Source organism: Lottia gigantea (genome assembly GCF_000327385.1).
Source record: "Lottia gigantea unplaced genomic scaffold LOTGIsca_56, whole genome shotgun sequence".
Classification (NCBI taxonomy): Eukaryota; Metazoa; Mollusca; class Gastropoda; family Lottiidae; genus Lottia; species Lottia gigantea.
The window spans coordinates 1,270,530-1,295,140 of record NW_008709919.1 but is presented as its reverse complement, the minus strand read 5'-3'; the positions used below and the strand labels follow the sequence as shown (position 1 = coordinate 1,295,140).

At 34.2% G+C, this 24,611-nt stretch overlaps 1 protein-coding gene across 1 annotated transcript; it reads right to left on the bottom strand.

Annotated features, from left to right (window-relative positions):
• Positions 1–16,441: 16,441 nt before the first annotated feature.
• Positions 16,442–18,349, bottom strand: LOTGIDRAFT_127104 (hypothetical protein; the record flags this gene model as incomplete). The annotated part of the gene is made up of 1 exon (XM_009063232.1): positions 16,442–18,349. The coding sequence occupies one exon, from the start codon at positions 18,347–18,349 to the stop codon at positions 16,442–16,444; it is 1,908 nt and encodes a 635-aa protein (XP_009061480.1).
• Positions 18,350–24,611: the final 6,262 nt, after the last annotated feature.

Sequence of the window (24,611 nt, the reverse complement as noted above, 5' to 3'; positions counted from 1 at the left end):
GGAATTAGTGACTATCAATTTGATTAAAGTCGACCAGCTTCCTAATCCAAGTATCGATGAGATACTTTGAATCACCAGTCTATCTGAATTCACCTTAGTACGAGGCAAAATGCATTAATATAAAGAAAAAAGGAATTAATTGACATATTGCATTTATATGTCAAAGTTCAACGTAAACTGCGTATATATAAATTGTGATCGAGTTTTAATTCGTTTATATAACAATTACCACAATATTCAGATCCTACATACTTCTTATTATCAAAGAACAAGAAGGAAATTTCTCAAATTACCACGGAAGTCTTTTATCATTATCTCGAAAGCTGCCACGTTCCCAAAATATCTCGTATTACGGTTCGAGTGTGAATTATACAAACATGTTTTTAGTTGACTATTTTAAAACAATTCTTTAACAACATACTTAAATGATCTGTTTATTTTCATAACTTACAGAATATTGTTCAAATCTCGTCCATCAATTATGTGATTATATTTAACTTGATTTTATCCTGGCAATTGTAACTTTCACTGGTCTGTTTGTCTTCACTAGCTAATGAAATGGCATAGTGGTTTACGTCCCGATCTTTTACAAATGATGGAGACGGCAATGCCATGCAGTATAAAATGAAAAAAAGTTTGCAAAAACAGGGTCATGTGCTTGTCCATGGGTCATTTGCTATTTGTCACATCCAAACGACTATATGCTGTAAAACCTTCAGTCCTTTAAATATTTCTTTATAAACTGACACTACGCACAGAATTGAAATTTGAAATAACATGGGAAGTTATTAACATTCTCACGTGCATTTAATACTGATATCATGGCGCCATTGGTAATAACTAAAAGCGAAATCGTTATTAACACCCTGCAATCGATTACACAGTACCGTTTGGTTTAATCTTAGAACCGGAAGACGAGTTTATATTCTGAAAATTGATAGGACTATTTTACTGTTACTTAAAATTTCCCTTTATGTTGAAAATTGAATAAATTAGTTATGTTTTTGTTGGCTGATTCGTGTTGAGTACTCTATAGTTCTGTTTGGATAGCATTAAAAAACCCATATAAGAAAAGCAATTCCATTAACCATATATCTTGTCCAAAACATGATAAAATGGGGAGAAATAATTGTATAGTTGTAGACTCCGCAAACGAGAACTACCACATAATAAAAAAAAAAAATCGTATTTTGTAATATCGGGGTCATTCTATTGTTTATTCAAAGATTACCTGTATATAATATGTACTTGGTTACTTACTACCTGAGTTTGTGTGTGTGTGTGTCTGTAAAAACTAACCTATAGTACTAGCTGACTCAATAAAACTGGTGTTAGTGGTGTGGAAATTAATAATGAAAATTCTTTTGGCGGGTTTCTAGACTATTATTATTAGCGATAGAAAGTGATGGTTCTGGCAAAATAATTAGAAAAAGGTAAACAGAGTCTATTCCACAGTTGATAATGTTTCAACTAACAGAGTAACATAAGATAAAACACCCTTGAATAGCTCTTCAAAGAAAACATAACATCGTTGAAAGAAGACGTTGTATCTATTCTCATTGCGTCATCAAGTCAATCTGGTTTTGCCATCAGCCATTAAATTTTTTTGTCATTTCTGTTTAAGTAACAGCAAGAAGACTGAATGAGATAATATACCAATTTTTGCATTAACTTCTTATCCGACCACATTATTTTTGAATCAAATTTTATTTTACATGGTTAAAATATTCAAATACTCATCATTTGCCTTAGAATGTATTTCGCTTCATAGAAACATGAGGTTTGGTAATTTTTCATTTTCAAAGAAACACACATTCCTCTCAGAAAATTGCACCTGAAAAAGGAAACACATTTTGAACTGAAAACTACCCTCTGTAAAATGGTGGTAACTTTTATCAACCCAAAGACAATCAGTGACTTTTAAGATATTGGAGTGACTTGTCGTAAAATATTGGAGTTCATTTTCATTTATTACAAAAGACAATTCGAAAAGAGCGATTCTGGAACCTCGATGCTAGAACAGCAAGTCCTGATGCCAGTTTAAAATAATTTTGGATTTTTGGAGTTCCGATCACATTGACATTCATAAATTTCATATTTTGTCTTAGTTTAATTTTTGGGATAATGACCATAGCTATATCTTTATGCCTTTCCTTTTAGGCTGCAGTTTCAGCTGCTTGCCTTTTCTGAAATAGAGTTTCTATAAACTACCGAGTCTTAATCAGCTATTAATTGAAAATATGAGAAGACCAACGCTGTAGGAAAGAGGCTATTCTCGGATCTATATCTATATTTGCCTTTCTCACAATAAGCTAGGATGTCATGGCTAATTAATTTGTAATTAACTAATGTAAAATTTGGTTTCCTGCCGCTTAATTACATATTTGATATAAGTTTTCTTTTTTCATTATGATGACATGGTGCTTCCTGCCAAAGTATGTTATTAAGTTAACGCCAAAATATTGAATATTAAAGAACATAAGTTTAATTAAGTAGCTAATGTTTTGAAATTTATGACTATGGTAGTGATTAGTACTTAATGATTAGTTAGTTTACGTAAATGATTTTGAGCACATCTAATATCGTAAAGTAATTACATATACCACTTTTGAAAGGAATATTGCATGGTACGTTAACAAACGCACTAGACCTATAAGTAGCTCAAACAGATTGTGAAGGTGATTTTGTTATCAAAATAAGAAAGAGAATTTCATGAACATATGCATAGTACAATAAACAAACAGATGATATTCCGAAAATAAATAGATACTACTATAACATCTAATGGCAATTGCATCCGTGCAAGCAAATGTGTATGCGTGGTATATAGACGTATTGATTAAGGATTTATCTCAAAAATATCTTTTCCTTGCATTGTACATCTATTGTGCTCGATTTTATCTAATGTTCAGGTTACACCCGATTTCAATTTTTGATTATCCTGATTTAGTTTTTATTCACTATTCCTAAAATTTGACAAATGCAAACGTGTCGTTATGTTCTTTTGAGCCGAAACGTAATTTACCAAACGCAGATATTTTAAACACAAAAGCGTTCAATGCTGCCATAAAGACTGCGTTTCAGTTCTACGTTCTTGGAAGAAGCATACTGACACGGTAGCTATGTACCAATGTGTTTTCAATGCTAATGAAAAGTTTCAATTAACTTCCAACATCCAGGTCACGTCTAGTCTATTTCCCATAGTTAATAGTCATTATTAGTTTAGACTAATTTCCCTTCTGGTCAAACTAGAATATAACTGCCATTAACCAGGTACCATCTCATTAATTAGTCTGTGAAGTCGGAACCAAAATTCCATCGAGAATAAGATAACTTAAACATGATTTGCGTGTAACGTCATTCACTAACTGTATGTATATTTGAGAGGTCACAAGATAATATTTCTATATTTAGTTGAGATCACAACATTGTCTAAGGCCAATCGGTTGGGGTCACCGTTTAATTGGTTGAGGTGACAACACAATCTTTGCACTTATGGTTGAGGTCACTGCATATCGCTAGTCTAAATGTTTTAGGTCACAACAAAAATCCAGTATGTATATTAGAGGTTTAAGAACAATTCTGTAATTGTATGTATAGTTAAGGTCACAACAAAAAGTTTGTATGTATAGTAGAGCTCACAACATTGTTTAGATCGTGGTCGCAATACAAACGTTGTATTATTAAGGTCACAATGCTGTCTGTATTGGCCAGTCCACTATATAAAGCCTTGTTTGGAACGACATAGTCACTGCTTAACAAATGGGGTCATTCAATATTGTTTGCCTAACATCTGATTTTACAATGCTGTCTTTATCTAATAATTTGTCTAAGAGTTGATATTGCAACATGATCTGTGACAGTCTTTGTGAGTCGCTTCGTCTTTGTCTGAAAGTTACGGTCGCATTATGGATCTCATCTAATGACTTGAGCAAAGAAAACAGTTTCCATCCAGTTCGGAGTTTATGAGTCTTGATACCACATAAAAATCTACGTCCCTGCCACAAATATCATTCAAATTAAACAGTAGTAGCATTACTTATAATCTGGTCAAAATTTCGTTTGAAATTGCAGTAACCACAGATGTATTGTCCGAGGGAAGCTTATAGTGTTCCAGAAACCGAGACAAAGGCTACAAAGCCTCTTTGGAATTCCTTTCAGATTCAATAGCCCAACTAATGATCTCAGTTATAGAAGCGCCATGAAAGAAAGTATTGATGTACTAACAGATAGTTTCCTCCAGACAGTTTCTATTAATAGTCATGACTGCACATCTACTAATTAATAGTAACAGCTTCCTTGGTATTGATTTCTCGGATGGTCAATACTGAGTGGACATGATAAAGAACTCTGACCAGTTGTCCCTGTAAGGACAAAATACGTGGTTTGACTCAAAACATTTACTCAAGCTAAAATATTCTGTATCTTGTTTATATGCTACTGGTAGTTAACTCCCAGAACGGGCGTTGTTTAAAGTGCCCTTTTAAGACCTATTTCGCAGCGTTCAATAAAAGCCTTCCCAAGGATTCCACATTTTTGTAAAAGAGAGTAGGCATCAACGAACACGCAATGTTGTGTAGGCTATTCGTAGCCGTTTTATTGCTTATGGGAATTTTTTTAGCCTTCGTAAGAAATTCTTTTATAATTTTTGTTATAAGAAAACTAACAGTCGTGCAATTTACAAATTTGTTTTGTGTTGTTTAACATTTGATTTTCTCCTATTTCCAAATTGAATCAGTCAAGCGTTGGAAATTTATCAATTCCACTGGCTGCGTTCTTAAATAACTGAATGGAAAAAAAAATACAAAGTATATTTTGATTACAATCACAACTTTCATCACCGGCCCTGATTTTAGAGAAACACATCTGACCAACTTGAATTATGGGACTAGATCGTTTCAGGGGGGATGTTGGGATCTGGTTATCAACATGATTTTAGAATCTGCAATCATGATGTTAGCACAGTCCGTTTATTTGTCGATATCAGTGTGCAGATTGGAATCGCGAATTATCAGTCCACCGGAGCAGCCCTCTTCTTGACTACTCTGCGATTCCCTGGTAGTTAAAAATTGACCACATATGCACCCCGTTAGCACATTTCAAAGTGGCAAGTTATTGTGTATATTGTAGTGTTATCAGCTAGTTTTATTGATACGGTATGTGATTAATGACTTGAGTTACGTTCTTTCATATCCTCAAATAGCAGTGCGTGACAAATCAAACATAGCATGGATAAATTGAGCCAACAGTTACCTATTAACACTTTGGTCCTAAGAGTAACACTCAAATTCTAAATGACACATAATAGATGTCCGCTTGGAGCATTTGACAAAGTTAAATTATTTTCGAAACACCTGATGGTACTTATTTTTGGAGCCCACTACTAGACAACTTTTACGCTTGGTTTTGACATGCTTTGGGTGGATTACATGATCAGATTATGATGTAACCGTTGGAAAAGCACGAAATCGGAATTATGAAAATGGAAGTTTTAAGTGCATCTAATACATGCGTCAGAATGAAATCCTCTTTCGAATCTCTCTAAGCTTTTTTAACACTTGACAAAAATTAAAATTACATAACTATGTTAAGGAATTAGCAACTTTGTTCCAATATGGTAATAATTGCATTTTACTGTGGAATTTTAGACACTAATAAAAGGAAAGGAAATCGTGGTACTATCGATCGCAATGTGTATAAAAGGCAATTTAAATCCAACTGAAGCCTGGAGACTGAAATTGAATAACTGGGGCTTTATTTAATTATCGGGACAACCATAAATGTAATCTGAACTCAAATTAAGCTTGTCGAGATTTTTATTGGCTTCAATGGAATAATTGGAAAGTGAAAGACTGGATAAATATGGATATGCTTTTTACTGACTCTTTAAAGCTCTTCCTTGTCGATGATTGAGATAATAAAAAAAGAATTGTAAAGCGTCTTTCCATTCGAATGGAGCAATAACCCGAGGTATTATAATTTGTTGTAAGTGATATAGGTTCTCTACAATAGGAGTCCTTAATCCTGCCATGGAAAATATTCTCTAGTTGCATTCTACATAAGAATGTTCGTCTTTATTAATCCAATCTAGTCCGAATTACAGGACCTAACAAAATGTCAAAATCTAAAAAGGCTATGATGTATGTTCATTCCTAATATGAAATATCAGGCGACAAATTATGTGACAAAAATGTGGTTCAATCTCCTTATATCCGATACATAGAACACATTTTGATGCAATAAGCAATATTTGTGTATCCAAGTTATTTTATCTATAAAAGTATGAAATGATTTTATCTTAAACGTTATCTTTTCACATCAATAAATTACCAATTACCTAAAATATATGTTCCATGGTATATCAGACAAGAATAACATCATATCGCAGCCTGTGGTAAGATAAATGTTTTGATAAGCTGGCCAATAATTTTCACATCAAACGATCGGCGCCGGCTCGGTACTCATCGGCAGATATTGGTGCAGATTTGGTTGGTTGGTTCCTGCCAAATATCCACATTTTCTTACTGCGTTCTTACCTTGCTGAATAATTTAGATAAACAAATGAGTATTTGATGTTCTCGAAATAGCAACTAAAGTCTTTGATATCAAGGGTGTCAAATTATTGATGTAAATGCCTGCCAAAATCGAAATTAAAAGTGCAACTAGAAACATGGTTGTCAAAACGTATGATCAATCATAGTATAAAATTACTTGTGCGTGTTCAGGTAAGTCTGGTTCAAAAACTCCTGTAAGTTGATCCCAGGTACCCCCTCGCATGTAAGCGAAGTGGAAGAGGAAAAAAAAAACCAGAATCCCAGTTCCTGGTACTCTTGCTCTAGGTGGGGAACCAGGGCCTTGGGTAATAGCATTTTTAGTTTGTTTCGAACATCGTCAATCTTAGAGACGTATCATTAACACATATAAATTATATTGAACCAAAGGTCATTTTCTCTAAATTAACGATCTTAAAATTGTACAAATACGATTCAAACAAATATAGTGAGGTGAGATGACATCGATCTATTTAACATACCAAATGTCAACATCAGCATATAGCACTGGTTTAGATGCGTTGTTACAAAGGCGAGGACAATAGCTCGGGGAGCGACAGCTTCATGCGTCCATATTTTAACCTGGTTAGAAAAATGTGTAAATCAGCTTGTCATTTAGATTAATGATCTCAGTGTAGACTGAAAATGATAGATTCGTGTCGATTCATTAAATTATTACAGGTCATTTATTATCCTTTGACCCCGAATAACCCACAGGTGTGCATTGTTGATATGCCCTGGTTGTCAGCATCCATATAGAGAATACTGCGTTCCAGGTGGTTTGTTTAATTCATTGGAAATTGTAGCCAAATAGGTAGTTTCAATGGAAATGGGTAAAATTCGAATTTCTTGATATACGGGTCAAAATCCCCGATCTAGATGGATTGCTGAATTCATTGTGAATGGTGGTCACATCGACAGTGTCAATGGAAAAGGGTACAATAAGAATAAGAATCTAAATACATGTATAGTGGCTACAAAGATGAAGTCGAATTCTTTATTTAGATGAAACATGCTAGACATTAAATTAACTGCAAGTAAACACATACCATTTCTTTGGTAAGTAATGATTAGTAGTTCATTGGCCTCGAGACGATTTGCTTAATACATTAGAAATCGTAGCCACATAGGTACCATTAATGGAAAAAGGTACAATTTGAAGTAAATTGTTCATACACAGGCCATAAAAATGAAGTTAAATTCCTCGTTTCAGAAGACATTAACCAAACAACGTTCAAAATGGGTTGCTAACTTCATTATAAATGGTGGTCACATTAGGAATTCAATGGAAGAGGTTAAAATATGAATTCACTTCTTCTTATACTGGTTATAAAAATAATGTCGAATTCCTTAATTCAGACTAATCTTGTTTAGCATTCAATCAACTGAGAGTAAAAATTATTCAATGGAAACATACCATTTCTTTGATTAATAACGACGATTAGTAGGCCAGTGACAATTTGACAACATAATAAAATATAAAATTATATCTCGATCAGGCAATTCTCATCTCGATTAATATTATGATAAGACTAACAATCTTTATGACATGTACAATAAGTCTAATTCATGTGTACAGTGCAATGTGGTAACCATATTTGACGATTAACAACTTTGGCGCACCTTCATTATACATGCTATTGGGCTGATTTTCGTCTATGGTGCTTTTTTCGTTTGTCCCAAAGATATATCTTACAAATTATACAAAAATGGACCAACTTCACTCATATGTGTCCAAACATATTCTTCGGATCAAAGCTTCGTTGTTCAGACGTAGAAATTGACCTATAGTTGTGTCAAGTGCGCTTCAATACCCTTCAATCACCATTCTTAAATCAGTTGTTCGGAATAATCAAATCATCCAAGTATACAGTGATATATTAAGACATCGTAGTCACTGTATTACGGTCTCCCGAATGTGAATATTTAAACGAGTATCGTACGCCAACAGTACAGAATCATCCAATTTGAACCAATCCATCCACTACCTGCTTTGCGATATCAACATATTCTAGAAGCGACGTTAACTTGTCATCTACCAACCAACCAGCCTGAATGAATTAAATTAGATTTAGATACGTTCCTCTGTTCTGTATTAGTTTAGGGCTAATGAATCCTTTACAATTTGTAATGAAATATTTTTGACAGAATAACGGCATTATCCTGCCCTTTTGTGATTTCTAACTATCATTGGCGTTGTAACTGACAGAGAACACAAGGCCTCAGTTTACAAAATCATGTTTTGTGAAAAGTTTAAGATTATTAGTCGTTCAGCATCATCTAAAATTCGAGAACGAGAAGAAAGAATCAACTTTTAAACGATACTCCCGACCTAAATGTTCAACATAATTAACCTTCGGAAATAAATAATACTCCACTAGCAAACCAACATGTATAACAAGACACTGGCTAAATTATATTTTTTCGAAAAATGGATGGGTTTCAGCAAAATGATATATTTCTTTCTGACCCACGACATCGAAAAACCAACTAGTTTTCGTTTTATTTCAACATTTTCCATGGGTCAATTTTCTGAAAAATTCGTAGTTAAACAATGACCAAATATGATGATTGTAATTGTGGCCATTAAGCAAAGCTTATTTGGGTAACTTCTAAATGCCAGAGCCCATTAGTAAATGCTTGGTAAAGTAAACAAACTAACGAATTTTTGGTGCAATTTGTAAATTAGTAAAAGGGTGTGACGGGGTGTGTCAATATGAACAAGTCGTTGACGATATCAAAGAAAAAGCAGATCAATTAATATAACTCGTCGACCAAATTCAATGTTCAATATGTGCTGTACGTGTGGATGTATAAATGCTATGTACATAACAACCTTTTAGTTTTCGCGATTTGTAAACAATACATACAATTAGAGAAATAAAACGAGCGGTAGTATCTTCTAATATATTTTATTGAAAGATTGAATGTAAACACTAAAAAGAGTTAACCGTAAAAGTCAACACCATAGTTCTTTATTTGCATATTTTTCGGAACTAAGGTTGCTTACTTCAAGGTCCAAGGTTAAATAACGTCGTTTCTTAATGATACCTTTTCTGGACTGCAGGTAGGAGGCCCTAACACGAAAATAACGACTAGTCGTTGAAAGTGACACTAAAACCGCACCTCGGTTAAAAATCCCTGGATAGTTGTGGAAATCGATAGAGAAAAGGCTTTGTCCTGAGAATGTTTCCCTATTGTATTAGCTTATTGTCTGTTGAGGAATATTAGGCGTGCACATTATGTAGGGCTTTTCCCACTGAAGTATACATTTATCAGAGAAAGCATATTGAAAAATCCGAAGATGACCTGAGCTATGCCAGAATCAAATCCCGAAGGATCGTGTTGGGGGATCATGCCTTTAGTTTAAAAGTCATATCTCAAAGAAAGTTTTGAAGATAACCTATAATCGTAAAAAAAAATAAAAAGTATGTTTCATGATTTGATATCGCATGTTTACATATTGGGTAAGCAATAAAATCTACCGGCTCAAAGTCCAAAAATGTACTTAAGTATTATAACACTTTGTACCAAAAGCGTCAATTAATTAATATTAAATAATAAATAATAACTTATGTCAGGGAGGAAATTGAAGTGTGAAAACCCGGAAGTACTTGATTAATTAAAAATATTAAAATAAATTATAAAGGATATGGGAAATTGGTACTCGACATTTGACGTATTGGTGATTTTTTTTTCTTTATACAATAGTGAATAATTCCAAATAAATTGTAAAAACAATGTTATCTAATTTTTTAAGTGGATATTGGCAAAAGTCTTACACGATATAATATGATGCTAAATGCATAGTTCCCTATTGGGGTTCTCTACCTGTAATGTTCAGATACACTTCTTAATTTTCAAATTTGTGCTCTGTTGAATCCTTTCATCTTTTCTGGTCTTTCGAATTTAATGATAAACTTAGGTACCTTCTGATACTAGGTACTATCACCATTTTACTGTAAACATCGTCATCAAGGATTTCTTAAAGAATTGCCAATTGCGTTTCTGCTGCTGACGTATAAAACAAGGCTAAAAAACTTATTTTTTACGGGCAGCTGTTGTGCAAAACCTTCGCATTAAAAATTGAAATGATAATCGCACTATACTGCTCTTAACAACGTTATATAAAGTTTCCTACATTTTGGATCCCAAATGTAACCATTTGCATAATGAACAAAAGAACATGATAATCCAAGAGGTGACCGAGCGTCGTCTTTCAAAGTGAATCGGATCAACGCCTAATGCAAAAGGATTATAACACAGAAGGCAATATAATCTGTTGTAATGTGGATTAGCATCTCCCAGTGTGACAAACTTTGGAGTGATGTATCGGATTGTATCATATGGTAGACATATCATATTTAACCCTTGTTGACCCTTTGTTAAGTAGTCATCTAAGTTTACAGTTGGTAACAGTCGTAATTTGTTGATCTAACGTATTATAAATTTGAACCCATCTCCGTCATCTCAAGTAACCTTACATGTTTGTAGATTACATTGGCAGTGTGCTTAAATTCTCAGAGTATATTTTGAATTATTTCATTATGGTCGTATTGAGCAGTTGAAAATTAAGCTGATGGTGAAAATATGTCGAATATCGGTCTTATTTTGAAAATTTTGAAAAAATAAGTTCATAGAACAAAGACCATCTACTGACATTAACTGGCTAACCAAAAATAACTTCACGATATTAACTCTTATGTTATTGAAGTTGAACACGTAGGAAAGATTGATTCAAAAATTTTATTAGATGAAGCTTGCACACACACACCCCCTTTAAACAGTACAAAACTGACTAAAAATAATATCCATCCTACAAAATCCACAAAAAAGTTTAAAGTGCAAAATTTACAAGTTTAAAGGGTCCTTGCCAAAAAAAAATAATTTATCGAAAGTGAACACTATTGTTATTTGTTTAGCACACGTACAAAATGTTCACTTCAAGAATGTACATGCTTCCCTTCTGCGATTCGACTTGTCAACATGGACTCCACATTCGTAGAATCCGAATAGCCACTGACGTTTAAAGGGTTGACATAATTGAATCTTTCTTACATTTATTTCAATAACGGCTTGACTTCATTAAAGGTTAGTGTTCCATCACAAAATGCTCATTTCCAGAAGAATATGCTACCATCCTGGATTCAATCTGTCAACTTGGCCTCCACATTCGTAGAATCCGCATAACCGATGTCGTTTAAAAGGTTGACATAATTGAATCTTTCTTACATTTATTTCAATAACGGCTTGACTTCATTAAAGGTTAGTGCTCCATCACAAAATGCTCATTTCCAGAAGAATATGCTTCCATCCTGGATTCAATCTGTCAACCTGGCCTCCACATTCGTAGAATCCGCATAACCAATGTCGTTTAAAGGGTTGATATAATTGAATCTTTCTTGCATTTATTTCAATAACGGCTTCATTTTCATTAAAGGTTAATGCTCATAACTGCCAACTGAAAGGAACCATGAGGTGTGAAATCTCGTGAATAAACACAATTACGTCATCATTGGATCTGTTAGTTTAAGCTTTTCATCAAGTAACTAGAATGTTATTGCTAATGTATTCCTTAGAATTGATATCTTGTTTTCGTTCAGCCTGGAGGAAAATGTTGCTATTCCAGTTGTTGATATCTGTTAACTGACAGTTTTCTTTGAAAACATAAGTTACATCTTTTCTAACATATATTATGTCATTTTTATTACGCAAGGCATCTAACAAAATAAATAAACAATACAGTTTAGCAGCAGAACGGCAAAAGAATTGTAGATACTGTGCGATATTTGAATTTCTGTCACAAAAAGAGTTTCTCCAACATGAAAAAAGGAAAAAAAACCCTAGAGAATGTGACGAATAAGCAAGGATGGATAAAAAAGAGGGCAATGCAACCGATCAATGAACCTGGTAGAGGTAAAAGAAAGAAAAAATCAAGCTGGAAAGCCCTGGCATATTGAGGTTATATCGATTATTTTGGCTATGTTGACTCAAAATCAACTTGAATACTTGATATTCGAATAGGATGCCGAAGGTTTCTCCAAGATGTTTTCCGGAAGGTTCAACAAGCCCATCAACAGCGAAACCCACCGAAACAATTAAGTGCATCTGACGAAATTATAATCATCAAAAACGATACGGAATCTGCCTGCGACATCATCTCCATGGCAAACACTTCGAAAAGAACACACTTATGAAATCTGGACAAGTCTATTTTTAAGTTAACTGATGCCTGGTAGCATTCTGTCGACATGTTATTGATGAGTAATTGTTTTATCAATAAGAACATCAGATACTACAGACTATCAGGAACATTTTAAACATCGTTTGATGTTTCCAATATTCTTTTCTGTTGTATTGTAAGTTTGAATTTTTTTTCCACATCTTTAAAGGACAAGTGGTAGTAGCGTTCAGCGAAACTGTATTAATGGACTTCAAGAAGGACTTTAATTATGACCAAATGTGTTCTGCTTTCATGCACATTCATAAACATGAATTTATCAACGAAACACCATATGGGAATAATGTTAATGCCATTTAAACAAGGGCATTTTCTTTTATTTAGTTACATGTAAATAGAAACAAGAACAGATGCAATGTAGGCAAACCATACCCAAAGTTACCTATATGCCATTGCGAATTAATGTTTTTAATGGATATAATTTATAGAGTTATGGGTCAGTCAAATTAATTCGAGTGGGATTTTTGACGCCCTTGAATCATCGGTAATTTTTTGATAAACCAAAGCGACAAGAAAATGAGTCATATATCAGTCAGTGTAAGTTTAAAACTCATTTTAAAATCGTGTAACGTTACAACAAAGCAGCTATTATGATAAAATGTATAAGAAAAGAGTAAATCGATATTTTACCGTTAATGAGTCACACACACACACACAGGTAAATCTTACAAGATCTGCATGTACTCAGTCATTTGACGAGGAAATTAAATGGTCTTTCACGTCCTTACTTTCGACCTTTCTGTTTCTGGTGTATGCAATGTATTGTACGTATTTCCTGTTATGTGAGTGAACAAGATGTGTGATATGAAATAGGGCAAGGGGGAAATGCGTTTGCCGACCTTTCTGCCTATGTTTGATCTATTAAAGAAGGACAAAGCCTTCATTGCGCAGGATGAAGCTCTTTTCGAGTTTGATGTCTCGAGTGATTTTACGTGTTCATTCTGTAGCACACTGTTTATTGTCCCAACCGCACTTGACATGCATGTATTGGTTCTGTTCATAATGATATGCGTAGTTTGGAGCCTTAAGCCTCAACCAGAATGACCTTGGGTGTGACTAAATGTGTTGATTATGGATTAGCCCTGATGTGCAACATTCCTATGACGGATCAAAAGCAAACAGCCCCTAAGACTTGTATTCCGTTACACGTTTAACATATCTACGTAAAATTTCTCTGCGGTGAATTCCTATTGATCATTTTATTTACTATGTATACATCAGCCGCAATTTTGATTTCATGTTCTAGCTCACTAATCGACTTAAAATGACGATGAAAGCAATGTGTATATGTGTCACTATTTAAATTGTACCAATCGATATTTAATGCAATTGGGAATATCGTTTTACACATTGTGACATTTGGTGACAGATTACGTAACGAGGCATAAATTTTTTGATTTCCCATTAGTAAAATAATTTATTAAGTGCACTGTTTGCAACATGTATCTTCATGTGTTAACAGTTATCAAAGTCGGGCTCGAGGTTTACCTCTTGTACCGGCCGAGGTCAGATTGCCTTATGAAACGTTTGTGATTTATGGAACTGGGGCGTAATTTTTTTTAGGTAGAATTAAAGCATCCGGAATAAACCTATTCTTGATGAAGGGAGAACATAGTTGTGTTCTCCCGAAACTTCAGACAACACATAATTCTGTCTCAGCGATCCTCATACGACAGAATACTATAATGTTAGATGGATTATCCTCCATTATTTTATGAAGTTGAGTGTTGCAGCATAGGTCGATTTTCCCGAATTTGACAAAGATCGTTCGATTTTGTGCTCGGTTGCATGAATGTATAACTTGCTAGATTGAAATTAACTGTCAAACTTTTTAATTTTTTTTGTAGGTTTCTGATATCAGTGTTCGAGAAGTGAAGTATCTCGCTGGCGATGCCGCATCCCAAAACTAGTTGCACTAATTTTTAATGCTTTGCTGATTGAAGCAAAATCTCTAATCCCTCATCAAATTGCAATTTTATTTATCATGTCACTGTAACAGAAAGATTTGAAAATCATATTTTACAACCAAATTTTAGAGAATGGTTTTTCACTCAAAAGATAAGGTGACAATGCTTGCTATACATTACTGAAAAGGGAAAATATTTTCATATTATCCAATGGTATTTTCGCTGCGTTAGTTGGTCCAGCCTTGAGCTATGGACCATTTTTATTCAAACATATTATGAATTATCCATTCATACAAAAATGAAGATAAGGAATGCCGGCACGTTATTCTTAAAATGGATTTGTATAAAAAAAATGAAAAGAATCGGGCTCAAAATATATCCATGGTGAACTCCAAAATTGGAAGTGAATACTTTGATGCTTTGACAGATGCTACCAAATGATACGATGTTTTTGAGAATTTAAAAACACAGGAAGAACACAATTTTTTTTCCGATATATATAAAAGTATAGACATCATTAACTTTTCATCACAATTCAATATTCAATGATTACAAGCCGCAATAGCAGGGTTTGTAAGACTGGTTTTACTAGAATTTACTAGATTTACTAGAGTTACTGGCCTTTTATAAGTCATGTTAGGACGGTTGTCAGTTCTTAAAGAACACCGATGAATGGTTTATTGACCACAGATAACTGCCGTTTTCTGTAGCTATCCATGAATGTTTTATTTTTGTGATGGTGGTTGCGAAGGTGAGCGAAAGTATACAAGGAATTGTTGGTATTGTCCATAGTCATCTGTCCTCAACTACATTTCTTTCACAATCAAGCGGAAAAGCCCAATATCTAGTTCATGGTTATAATACTCCATGGTTGGGACATTTTAAGCTTCGGTCAAGATCCATATACAGGGGGGAATTCGCGGACCATGAGGAAGAATTATTGTCAGGGGTGTAAATGGGGAGGAATCTACTTGCTACCACGTGAGTTAATGATGTACTCACGTGGTTCGTTTTAGATAACTCGAGGAGGTGATCTACGACTGACGTTTTCCTGAGGATTATATTTGGAAGAATTCTTCCTAGGAGGAATGAACTCACTTAGGTTGAAAAGCACTGTTCTAGAAGATGTGAAAATTGTGTTACAATAACAGAAAGCAAGTAATTTGCACAATTGTGTTGAAAAAATCCATAAAATTATTTCTTTACCAAATATATTTAGGTATCATGGCGTAATCAAGGCGTTGTTTGACCTGGCTTGACAGAACCAATGCCTATATCCATTAAATGGAACCTCTGGGAATGTTAAGCTCGGCTTTTTATGCCCCCCCCCCCCCTCCTCTAAAATAAAATTGGCATTACCCACATCCTGAATTTCTTATCAAGCGATCTCTTGGCACTTCTGCAGCGGTACTCTGCACCTCTACCTTTCATAGAGACGCTTCAGTACAGGCACACATAATTTCATTTAATTATACACATTTCATCATGTAAAAAGAAAAATGGCGTTGAAATTCGAAGTTACTATCACGCATTCTGCTCGGATTCATCAACAGATCTCTTGGTTAGCGAACATGCAATCTGGCAACATATTTTAGCAGTCGCTTATAATTTTGTAACAACGGGAATTGGGTTGTTCTACAGAGAGGACAAACTGAGTGGGTAGCTTTTAACCTTTTATCCTCTCTGATCTTTGGCATTTTCAAATCTATTACTTTGAAGTGGGAGGCAAACTGATTACTTCATCATTGCAAAATACTAGTTTGGTTTTTACAATAGCAATAGTTTCTTAGGTGCTTCAATTTAACACAGTCTGCTGTATGCTTGTACTTATTGGTCCGCGAAATAGAATCTACTACCTGAAATTGCTTCGTTATCTCGTTATACTTTAATGTTGTGTGAAATAAAGCCGATTCTGGGTTAGAATCGATGGATAATTTTATAACAGTGACGGTCAAATTAACTTGATTTGTATATTTCATTCGTTTAAAGGACGTGACGTTTCGTAAAGTCCTGGGCATGCACATGGTATAATTTTGAATTTCTTTGTTTATTTCTCGCATTGTAAACTCCACACTTGCCTTGACGAGTGATTCGTCCCGTGGTATTATTTCGTCCATTTTGCAAACGCACCAATGCATACTTAAGTTTGCCGTTTGACAAGAGCGATCCCCTGAGATTGGGTCAAATAAACTTTGACCTCTTAATTTCACGTCAACCTTTAAACGAGGTTGACCTTTAAAATTTAAAATATCTTTCAAAGTTTTGTGAATATCAAAATTGGTTGTAAATTTATTTCTGTTGTCTAAAAGATTTTGGTAGATTGCAGGGTACTTTTCACTAAACCACGCAGGAAACATTAAGTACATCATGGGCATTCGTGATTCAAATTGTCCGATTTCGGAATGTACGATGCTACTTAATCGATGTCCGTGGTCAGAAAAAAACACAACTACTGTGTTATTCAGCAAATTCTCTTTATGAAGTCGTGTGAAAAAATCCAAATAGTGATCGTCTCCGTTTGCGAGGTGATTTAGATAATCGTGCGTTAATCTAGAAATCGTCGTTAGAGAAAAGTAAGGCCTGTTTCTGTAGGTTTTGACAAAATTATACGTGGAATCCAAAAGCAATTCCGTCTCTGATTTGTTCCCAAGACATTTTGACCATAACCAATGTGAGTTCATTGCTAATGCTAAAGGTCGATTGCTGTGGTCACACGGTTGTTTTAGAAAACCTTGTGATAGATAGACAAAGGTAGCTATAGTTGGAAAATCTTCAGAAAACATTGTTGTGTAGCCTTTTGCCGAGAAATGTTTCCATATAAGATTAAATTTATCAAATGGACCATGCCTCTGTGTTTTACGAATAGTTAATTCTTCGTTCAAATAGTTACCGGTTAAAATGCCCACAAGGTTAGGTAACGTATTATCTGCAATTTTATTGTAACCCTCGAAATCGACTGCCGACATATTTTTGAGCAGAAACTGACGTGTTTTCGGCATGTGTCGAATATGGTTTAATCTTGAAGTTGAATCAATCATAACCATCATGACGTTCATAATTTCTGCAGGCTTATTGGCTGTAATATGCTCCTTTAATCTTCGGTCCAATTCCAACAGACGTGATTCGTTTCTTTGAATGAAATGATGATAATTTGTGTAGCTTTCTTTACCCGATTTATCATAACAAGTTACACGAATGTATTTAGACGAAATGTTAACACTGTCCGTAAATTTTTGTTTGTCCTTTTCAAGGTATCCGAAATCGCTGTTTGGTTTTCGGTAAATATTTTGGCGCTCACAGTAGGATATCGTCCTATTGTCCAGATAAAGCATCGTACCGTCTTGTGAGGTCAATGGTACATTAGCGTGGCAGTTTCGTATAGACCTTGGTTTTGAGTAATATTTTAAAACAGAAGCATCAAAAGCGTCTCTTCTAGGAATAACACAACCTTTGGTATACACAAAATAAGAATCCAGACTAGATTTTGCACGAATTTTTGAACGAGGTGAATAAAGCTGGTGGTTTAAACTTGAAATATTTGTTGAATATGGTGTGATCATTATACCATTCTTTGAAAATAGCCAAACAGAGATTAGAAGTACCTTGACGCATAAAATCGCTATTATAAATGCACGGTATTTGGCGATCATTTTTAAGTTGTCAAGTTGGCCAATTGATCAAACATCCACATATACGTACTGAAAAAATTATGAATGAAATTATTTATTGTTATCCCAGCATATAGATTACACTTATTGATGAATCATTTGCTTCTAAGGTCCTCAAATATCGGCTTTGAAATGGAATTTATTATTAACATTATTCCAACAGAACAAGTAACCAACGAGTATGGATGATCCAAAAAAGAGGTTCATGAACCAAAAAGATCTGCCAAATGAGAAGGATCCAATGTTTCAAATTTTCAGAAGCACGGTAAGATTAAATCACGTAGTACCTGAAAATAAAAACAATAATTTATCATCAAATTCCATACGCATAATACCGATGCTTATTTATATATACAATCCTGATGACAAGTAGACATCAAACTCAATTTCACTTCATTTTCCTGTTCAAAAAGTGTCGTAAAACTCCATTTCATATTCCCGCTCCCAAGTTAATGTAAAAATTAATTTCATTTCATTTTCCTTATCTCAATTTGACCATGGAATCATCATAACGGACGTTATAGCGCGAGACCCCATAAAAGAGATAATAGATTTGGTACAGGTTGTACGTTGGCTTCTTCTAACCCTTTTGATGCAAAAGAAAAATCAGTGTTTGGAATTTGCATGGAAATTAAGCAAATCAATTTGAGCTATTCATAACACTTTTCAAAATCCAATGATGGGTTCAGTACTGCGCCAATGTAGACTGAAGCAACTTCCAGATTTTATTGACCTTCTCGTAAATAAAATTACCATAGACATCGTGATATTGTTAATAACGTATAATAGATTAATACTCTACTGTGATTAATTGTTTAGTATTTGTTGAGTCGCCTCTGTGGCAGCTGTGTTTCAAGTGCTCTCTAAATAATGCAGAGTATGGCTAAGATACTAAGGATAGCCCTGGTTTGTTTGGTGGATGAAAAAGTATTCTTGTTTTAAACTGTTTTTCAATTGGATTATTGTAATGGATTTTGGCATGTACTTTTTAACTTTTAGCTTCTTATGGGCAACTCTGTATTGGTTGGGAACACACAAATAGAAACCCCCAATTGTGTTAGAAATCTTGGGGTGTTACTAAACGAAGTATTGAAAATAAAAAATCATGTTTCTGCTGTATGCAAGAAAGCCAACTTCCACCTGTATCGAATTGGCAGAACCAGAAACGTTCTAGACACCAAGACTACCAAAATGTTAATTAATGCTTTCGTCACATCTGAGTATTCAGATTCACTGTTATTCGGCTTAAAATCATACCTTATACACCAACTTCAGTCAATCTAAAATAAGCAGCCCGAATCGTCACAATAACTAATATCAGAGAACATTTAACCCCCAGTCTTGCAGATCTTCACTGGATACTTATCAACTATCGAATTTGTTTTAAAATCAACACCCTCACTAACAACTGCCTCAACGACCCTAATTCTAAATCTTACCTTAAAGATTTAATACAGCTATATATTCCTAAACGCTCCCTCAGATCACCAAACCTACTACAACTAACAACCAAGAAAACCAATACGAGAAAGAGCTGTTTCGCTTCCCCTCGTGAATGGAATAAACTGTCCCTATCTATCAAACAAAGTTGCTTTATTTCAATCTTCAAAAAGAATCTAAAACATACTATTCTAATAAGTGATTTAACATTTAACCTTTGCTTTGCTTTACTTTTAAACTATGTTTTACGAATATTTTTTACAGTTTACAGTTTTACTGAATGTTCTAGCGCTATACAGGATGGATGAAAACAAAACAAAACTTAAAGACCTTATGTCCTAAGCTTTAATATGTCAAGCACTTAAAACTTTTCATTTACACACCTTCCACGATTTTGAATGCAAGCCTTAAAGGTTTCCTTTTAAAGGAAAACTAATTCTGAAGTGCAGGTGTGGGTTTTCAGAACTGAAAAAATGAAATGATATTTGATGCAAATATCAGAACATTGCTAATTAGTGTTAAACGAGAAAAAAAAAATTCTGCATTTCAATTGGTTTTTTTTTTCGAACTATAAATTAATTTTTTGGAACCGAAGAAATTTCATATTTGAAGCTACATTGTTAATATGTGAGGTTACATTCAATTCGATCATGGTCCACCACCTATTTCAATCAAATGTTGAAATGTTTAGTTACCTTAAATAAATACCATACCTTCACTAAGCAATATTTTGATAAGAATGCTTCTGTGAATTACACGACTGAATAGTTGGCCATTGAATCAATAATTTTTTTTGCTTCAATTAATTCAGATCTTGAATAAAGTAAGAAGTAAATTTTGATTCGAGAAATGTCTTGACATCTGCTGCCAGACCGAATTCTTTCCCAATGATCAATCGCCTGTACATTATTTGTTAAAAAACGTTCAAATTCTTCCCATTTTAGAGTCGAATTAGATTTTAAATACTTAGTAAAAAATATTTCTAAAGTGTGCTATTTACTTTATATGTTGTATCTACTTGATCTAACTAAATTTGTTTAGTACACAGCTTAAACATGTTGTGGGGTTGGGTTTATGAAAACTCAATAATTGTTGTTGAAAATCTAATGAACATGGAGGAGACATATTTCTCTACAATTAAGCGTATATTTTGCTCAAATCCGAACAGTTGTTTTTTTAACACCTATTCAAAAGCAGAACAAATTGAAAAAAAAATTACGTAAGCCTTTTGGCATTAAAAAACTAATAGCAGATTTTTTTTAGTTGAACCTTTTCTCTAGATTTTGGTGTGTAGTTTTCATAAACTTGAATAAAAATAATTTTCGACCTACGAAAATAACAAAATGTCCCTTAAAGGATTCGAGATTCCACGTAGACAATATCCATAGTTTTTCTCGTATTTATCTTGATCATTAACTCGACCACCTTCTGACCACATATAAACGGAAATATGTCAGGCTATTTAACAATATAATGTGGGTAGTAAAGGAACCCAGGGCGCACAATTGTATACATCTACATCGTAATGTGGGTGTAAATTGTGTTCCGCCAGATTCTAGTTCACAATATGCTGGCCGGCTTGTAGGTCCTGTGATTCACCATGTGGTTGTCGGGAGGAATGTCTGTCCGTTTGCTCAGATTGTGCTGGTAAGAGGGTGTATGGGTATGCAAATGACCATAAGTGAAATCATGAATAATGTTGATTGACGTAATTTCACAAGATGGTCGGTTTCAGGTTTTTCCCGTGACTTATTCCAAAATAATGTAAATTGGTTCAATTTTGACGACTGTATTATGCATCTGGGATAAGTAGTTAATTACTATTGACTGAGCCAAAGTACGACCTAATTGAATATAATGCGTAAAAAATGTTGATCCGATGTTGATATATACAACTGAATTGTAATTTAAATGAGTTGGTGGAGTTAAGCTTTTCAGATCATTCCATTTTTAATAACTTTCATAGAAGCCTCTTCCTTGTATACCTGATTTTGAAGTTTGAAATAATGGCTATATCTACTCTTCTAGTTTTCTGATTGACAAACAACTGACATCTGTCACAGATTTCTATAGGTATGTTTGGGAAGAATGGGGGCAACATCTGGGTGATTTTTAAATATGTTTGTAATTATGGTTTAATAGACTATGAAAAGTCTCAAATAAACTATTGATTTCGATCTCCTTTTGAAATGATCAATCTCAATTCTAAGCTGGATTACGGTACGCCCATTGCCTTTTTTGGACTTGCACTCCTGCCGTTGATTCAATATTAGTACGATGACATGGAGATGGGACCACGATTTGGGCGACAGAAGCCGATTATGAGTAGCCCAAGCGTTTCACATGCGCCATGGTAAAGTGGCCAGGTAAAAAGCCAGCTTCAGAGCATCTTCTTCAGTCTGTCTTGGGTTACTCGGACAGAAAGGCAGATGAATTGCTTCGTTTGATCCACCTGAAAGCATCGATTTTCCAAATTTAAATCATAATTATGGTCCATTACTGTATCGTTTATTACTCTTTAAAGGCACAGGTGTGATATTTTGTGGGGTTGATTTGAGTCTTGAATATATGTAAATAGTTTTCAGAAGTACTGGACATGTATGAAGCATAATTCGCACAATTCCTTCAAAATATCTCAAACTAGAAATTTTACTCACTATTTCTATATATGTCTTTTATATATATCGCAAAACATTCATACGCGAATAAGTCTGGACACATGGATCTGAAGGCACATCTGTCCCTTTATGAAATTAAAAAGAATACCAAAAGCTTTGAAAAGATTAACACAGTTGTTTTGGCTATGATATATTGATTAAGAGGGACTTAAAAGTAGCTAAGAATAATCCGTGCAAATGTGCAACCGGTATATTGATTTACTATTGGTTTTATCTACTTCATAAGAAAACACAATATACCCTATCGTGAACAATACCATATGTTTTATTGTCCAAAGTTCATGACATTAAATTTGGTCACAGTAATTTATAGTACTTGATATTCTTAAGGCGGTGATTAATTTCTTCAATTTTTAAATTGACCCTTTTCTATTTCTAACATTGATTTGATTTACTAACTAACACTCCCTCCATTTTTCTCCACTATTATTTATGCTTCTGATTGTCAAGAACAATTTCTACGGCCACCGTATAACGTCATTGACACAACCTACCGGAAGGAAGTGAGTTATCATTGTAGTATCTTCACACAATTTTAATCTAAAATGCGATTTAGTTCAATCAATATGAAAAGTTTAATTAAAACGTCTGTTTTTCATCATCATCAATACAGCCATTGAAACAATGATAGTAGTATTGGATTCAATCCGACAATGGTTCTTGCCATTCTACCACAGACGTCTGATTGAAAATTTGAATGGTGGAAATTGATGCTATCAATGTCCCCAATACACACAATAAAACTCCTTTACAATCCCTTTAAAGAACATTAAAAATGGTGATTAGTTCGTTCACCTATATTCCTTCATTATATAGTCTACATTTTTAAATTACTATTTTATTACTTTATAATCGACATCTGGTGTAACTATGGTGTTGGGTTAATTGTCCATTTAAGTTCTTATAGTGAATACTAATGGCATAATGTATCTAGAAGACGGTGTGGTATAAAAATATTTTAGCTTTTTCAACTTTACATACAGCTTTTACAGTTTTCAGCTAAGGTTTCAGAATCAAGTCGAACTTATCCTTTCTAATAAATCTTAGATTTCAACCCAGTTTCTTTTTTTCTGACATTTTTCGTCTACACTGTAGTCTAGCAAGTTTCCTACGACAGTCCTGTTCTGATGACGTTATTTTTAACCAATCAAAACATGTCATGTAGGCCATATAGTTTCTTTGTAACCGTGAAGTATTGTCGGATAGCCAAAGCAAAAGAACCTTTCCAGTCAATGGAGTGAAATCTCCAGAAGCAAAATAAAAACTAGCTTCAATATTTTTTAACTGATATTCGAATTCACGTAAAGGAATCGATTAAATTTAAATAACCGAAAAGAAGGCTATAGATGATTTATAAATAAGTAAACCAAGTATTGACGATCCGAAACGAAACCCAAACAACATACTGGCGAAACATTAGTAGCAGTCAATGAACTTTTCACATGAGGAAGTATATCAATCTTAAGTGATTTCATCATGAAAAGTGGTATCTAGTGTCTACAAGAGTAAGCATACCCTAACTGGCGGCACACCCGTCAAAGCTGCTCAACATGTATGAGCTACATTCAGATAAGCGAAATTTTTTACATAAACTTACAGAAAATATTTATTATTAGTTCCCTTCTTAAACTTCTAAGTAGGACGTAAAACTCCATTCATTATATTTCATTTTCTTAAACTTATGAATAATTTTTCTCTCTTGCTTCGATAACGATTCATTATGGGATTTTTACCTTGAAAAAATAAGTATTTCATAGAATAGTCATGAATCCCCTTGTTGATGAAAAAAATCACCTGTGTCACGGCGAAATACATTCTTACCCCGGTGCCCAAATCCATCACATACAGTCAATCCTGGAATCATACGACCATGATCCCAAACCTACTACCATTATTCTTCATGTAGGCCTCAACAACCGTGATCAGATACCAAAGACCTCCTTTAACCAAGCCCAGAAATTAATCGCCACAGCCAACAAAACCTTCCCAAACTCCAAGATCCTCTTCACATGTATACCCATTTCAAATAAAATCTCGAAGAAAGCACAACAGAACCTCAGCACCCTCAACAACATGATGATGGAGTCCAGTATCAACAGCGCAACAATCTTACCACCCTACGAAGA